The sequence below is a fragment of the Arachis ipaensis genome, chromosome B02 (genome assembly GCF_000816755.2).
Source record: "Arachis ipaensis cultivar K30076 chromosome B02, Araip1.1, whole genome shotgun sequence".
In the NCBI taxonomy this organism is placed as follows: Eukaryota; Viridiplantae; Streptophyta; class Magnoliopsida; order Fabales; family Fabaceae; genus Arachis; species Arachis ipaensis.
The window spans coordinates 6,225,462-6,229,729 of NC_029786.2; the positions used below are offsets into that span (position 1 = coordinate 6,225,462).

At 36.6% G+C, this 4,268-nt stretch overlaps 1 protein-coding gene across 1 annotated transcript; it reads left to right on the forward strand.

Annotated features, from left to right (window-relative positions):
* On the forward strand, positions 1–3,435 carry LOC107624438 (metal tolerance protein 1). Its single transcript, XM_016326935.2, has 3 exons — positions 1–32; positions 291–378; positions 1,889–3,435. The coding sequence occupies exon 3, from the start codon at positions 1,889–1,891 to the stop codon at positions 3,173–3,175; it is 1,287 nt and encodes a 428-aa protein (XP_016182421.1). The 5' UTR covers positions 1–32; positions 291–378; the 3' UTR covers positions 3,176–3,435.

Sequence of the window (4,268 nt, forward strand, 5' to 3'; positions counted from 1 at the left end):
AGAAATCTCAGAACCTCCACACTCAAATCCTGGTGAGTACTAATTATTCTATTTCCATCTCAATTTTTTAACCCTTTCCTTTCCTTTTTTTTTTTTAATTTTCAATAAAGATTCTGTCTTTAATTTCTTTTAAAAATTGCCTTTAATCTTTCTTTCCCCCAGTGATGTTGGTTTGGTTTGGGTATCGTGTATATATATAGTATATACGATATACACAGTATATTCTTCAATCTCGCGAAGGAGATAACACTCATAAACGAAATCTTTGTTTTTTTTTCCTTCCAAAAAAGGGTTTTTCTCTTACTTTGCATGGAAGAGAGGTGGATTGCCAAAGCCTGAGCTAGAAAGAAGAAAGAAAAGTCGCTTTTTGAATCCAAGGTGAGTAGTACTACTATTAGAATCTTTCTTTTGTCTTTTCAATGCGATTTGTGATTGAATATCAATGTTCATATCTTGTTTCATCAATTGCGTTTGTGCTGTTTGTGTTAATGCTTCTGATGAATTGGTTTTGGTTCTGCTTGGTTTTTTTGGAATTCATGTTTATGCAGCTCTTGATTTTGAACTTTTGATGCTCCTTTTGCATAATTTACGTCTGTTAATGTGAATTGTGTAATTGTTTTGTAAATGTATGTTTGTTGTAGCTATAACCAGCTCATTCACAGTGATTTCAATGTGAATTTTGTTAATTGATTAACGACACCCACCACCTGTTTGTTCTTGGTCTCAGCTCGGTTATGTCTTTTTCTTATTTTATCTTTTGCGGAAGTGAAATTAATTAGTGAATCAATTATTATCTTGCTCTTAACAACCACATGACTGATTAAACTGTTCAATGGTTGGTAGATTTTGGGTTAACTATTTTATTTGATAATTCATATCCTTGCTCTTATATTTGGATTCAAGATTAGGGGGTTGTTAGATCATAAAGCAGTTACTTGTATATGATGTTCTTGAGCTAAGGTTGCAATTGGAGGCTTTGCAAGGCCTTTTAGTTTGATGAGTTTAGTCACAATAACGATACATGCTCCTGAACAATTCTGAAAATGTATCGTGATCTTCCTTTAGTAGGAATTTAAATTCATATTGGTACTCATTTGATCACTTGTAATTCCACGATTCAAAGGGATTTTTATCAGGCGCAGAGCTAGGTTAGTTTTGTAAGGGGGGCCAAAATTAAAAAATCATGGGGAACTAAACTGAAAAATACAGATAATCTGCATGAGACATTTGAAGGTTGGGGGTCATCATCCCCCTTTGCTTATATGAGGCTCTGACTCTGATTTTTATGTCTCTAATGATGGCATTGGTGTTTTATTGTTTAATATCTGTCATTTATGTTCCCTTTCTTTGTCTATTCAACTGCTCAGCACAGTCTTAAATAAATAGTAGTGGTAGTTGAAAATGAAATATCAAACGGTAGCCTATGGATTGTAGTAATTGTTTAATGAAGTCTGAAAATCACTTTTTTGTGCCGGTAGTGACTTGTTATGTACATCAAAGGGTAGTATCAAATTCAGTCATTAATTGAATTGTGTCATTTAATTGAACCACAAGAGTGGAAATTCTATTGAAATTTCATCTACATTCAATTTGTTTGAGGATTGGTTTAGAAAACTTTATTAGCCAAATATATAATACAAATTCTCTTAAGGGTATCTGATGCCTTTTAATATGATGTATATAATGGCTATGACTAATAGTGGATTATCGATGAAACAGCAGCTACTCATAGTGGTTTCATCAAGCCTTTTCATCATATTGTCCATACTCCCTAAATTGTTGATGCCTGCTGTTATTGGTGTTGCTTCTTTAATGATAGGAGGAGTGTATGCTTTTGTTATATTTTCTTTCCAACTCTAAAGATTGTATTTTCGGTAATATATTGTAGATGGAAGCACATAGCTCTAAGGATGCACAAGTCATTCAAATAAGTGAAGATCATGATGAAACAAGGAATCCAGGAGGGAGTAAGATCTGTAGTGAAGCGCCATGTGGTTTTGCAGATGCAGGATCCATCTCTAAAGATTCTGAGGAACGATCAACTTCCATGCGAAAGCTTTTGATAGCAGTGGGCCTTTGTTTTGTTTTCATGACTGTTGAAGTAATTGGAGGGATCAAAGCCAACAGTCTTGCAATATTAACTGATGCGGCACATTTGCTTTCAGATGTTGCAGCCTTTGCCATCTCCTTATTTTCGTTATGGGCTGCTGGATGGGAAGCTACCCCCCGCCAATCGTATGGATTTTTTAGAATAGAGATTCTTGGAGCTTTGGTTTCCATCCAAATGATATGGTTGCTTGCTGGAATTCTGGTATACGAAGCAATCGACAGAATGGTAGCTGGTCCTCGTGAGGTGGATGGCTTTCTAATGTTTTTAGTTTCTGCATTTGGTCTAGTGGTCAACATCATCATGGCTGTGCTATTGGGCCACGATCATGGACATGGACATGGGCATGGGCATGGGCATGGCCACGGCCACGAACACGGACACGGGCATGAACACGGGCAAGAGCATGGCCATGATGATCATGGCCATGGCCATGGATTCACCTTGTCTACACATGATCATCATCCTCATCATCATCATCATACAAGTGACGTGCACCATCTTGCTCATGATGATCACACACACCATGGTGATGAAAACTCTCCAAAAGAGGGACATCATGGGCATAATCATGCTCACCAGGATGTTACTAAACCACTTCTTGGTGAACCTGAACCAGAGAAGAAGAAGCGATTTAACATAAATGTACAGGGTGCTTATCTCCATGTCCTCGGGGACTCTATCCAAAGTGTTGGTGTAATGATCGGTGGAGCAATCATATGGTATAAGCCTGAGTGGCAGATAGTTGATTTGATCTGTACTCTAATCTTTTCGGTAATTGTTCTGGGGACGACTATCAATATGCTTCGAAACATATTGGAGGTACTGATGGAGAGCACACCGCGAGAGATCGATGCTACTAAGCTGGAAAGTGGGCTGCTGGAGATGGAAGAAGTAGTGGCTGTTCATGAGCTGCATATATGGGCCATAACCGTCGGTAAAATCTTGCTAGCTTGCCATGTTAAAATCAGACCCGACGCCGATGCAGACATGGTCCTAGACAAGGTTATTGACTACATCAAAAGGGTCCATAACATCAGCCATGTTACAATACAGATAGAGCGTTAGTTCTTTTTTCCGTCAGGTGTTGAGATTATGAGGGAAGGATTTAGTTTAGACTTGGGGCATTATCATGTTTCTAGAACTCAAATTTCTCTATGACAATAATGCTAGCAGATTTTCTTTAGCAGTAGCAGTTTTTAAGATTGTTGATATTGAGAATTAGATATTTTGCATGCCAAATTTTCAAGCTACTAGACATTGTAAGCCAAATTTTCGCCATATTCCATAGTTCTTAGCATTGTATTGGATATTTTGAGTTGAATTGTTACCTGGTAGTTGAATCTAAACCATTGAAATGATCCTAAATGGTTAAGATCCAAGAATTTCTGTACTCACAAAATTACAAGGTTCACTGAAGAATTGGCCAGTTTGAAAGTTTGAATCTTTGTTTGTTGCATCACAAGAGTGCCTTGGTCATATAAAAAATCCATTGTTACTTCTAAGAATCAAAAGGGTCCCCATCACACAGATTGGCACCTGCAAACTGTGTTTTAGAGTGTGTATTTTACTGACAAATTCAATGTCACAAGCACGTGAGACTGTAACTGTTTCTCAGAAATTTGTTTTGGTGATGGTGGCTATGACAAAATTTTACACCTCACTCTACCTAATGTAACTTTTTAGTGTCTATATGGATGGATAGTCACATCACCTGAATATATATATCTCTTAAGGTAGATTCCGTTTGAAATTTTCTCTCTTTGTTGTAAAGGGGTGTTTGTATTTAGGTATTTGAGTGGGATATGATTAAATTTAATTAGTACACGTTCATTTTCTGGGTGTTTGTTTCATTTTTGCTTTTACAAATGAGTATTCGTGGGGATATAAAATTTTACCTATTCGGTGGTATGGTAAGAGAGAAACTCAGAAAATTCAAATAAACAATAAAAATTTATTTAAAATGTAAACAGATCAAATAGTAGATAATCGACTTTATTTTGTGAAATAAGGCTAAATTGTTATTAATGGATATGAAGTTAAGGATGATAATACTACTTGAATCTGCGAGTATTCACCTACAGGACGAATTGTCTCTGTTTTCGTGGCAAATTTTGTCATGGGACGAGTGAGTCGGAGTTAGTATGTACCTACTCAGATA

Excerpts from the sequence above, each read along its gene's own strand:
- LOC107624438 (XM_016326935.2), top strand. The coding sequence starts at position 1,889 with ATGGAAGCACATAGCTCTAAGGATGCACAAGTCATTCAAATAAGTGAA.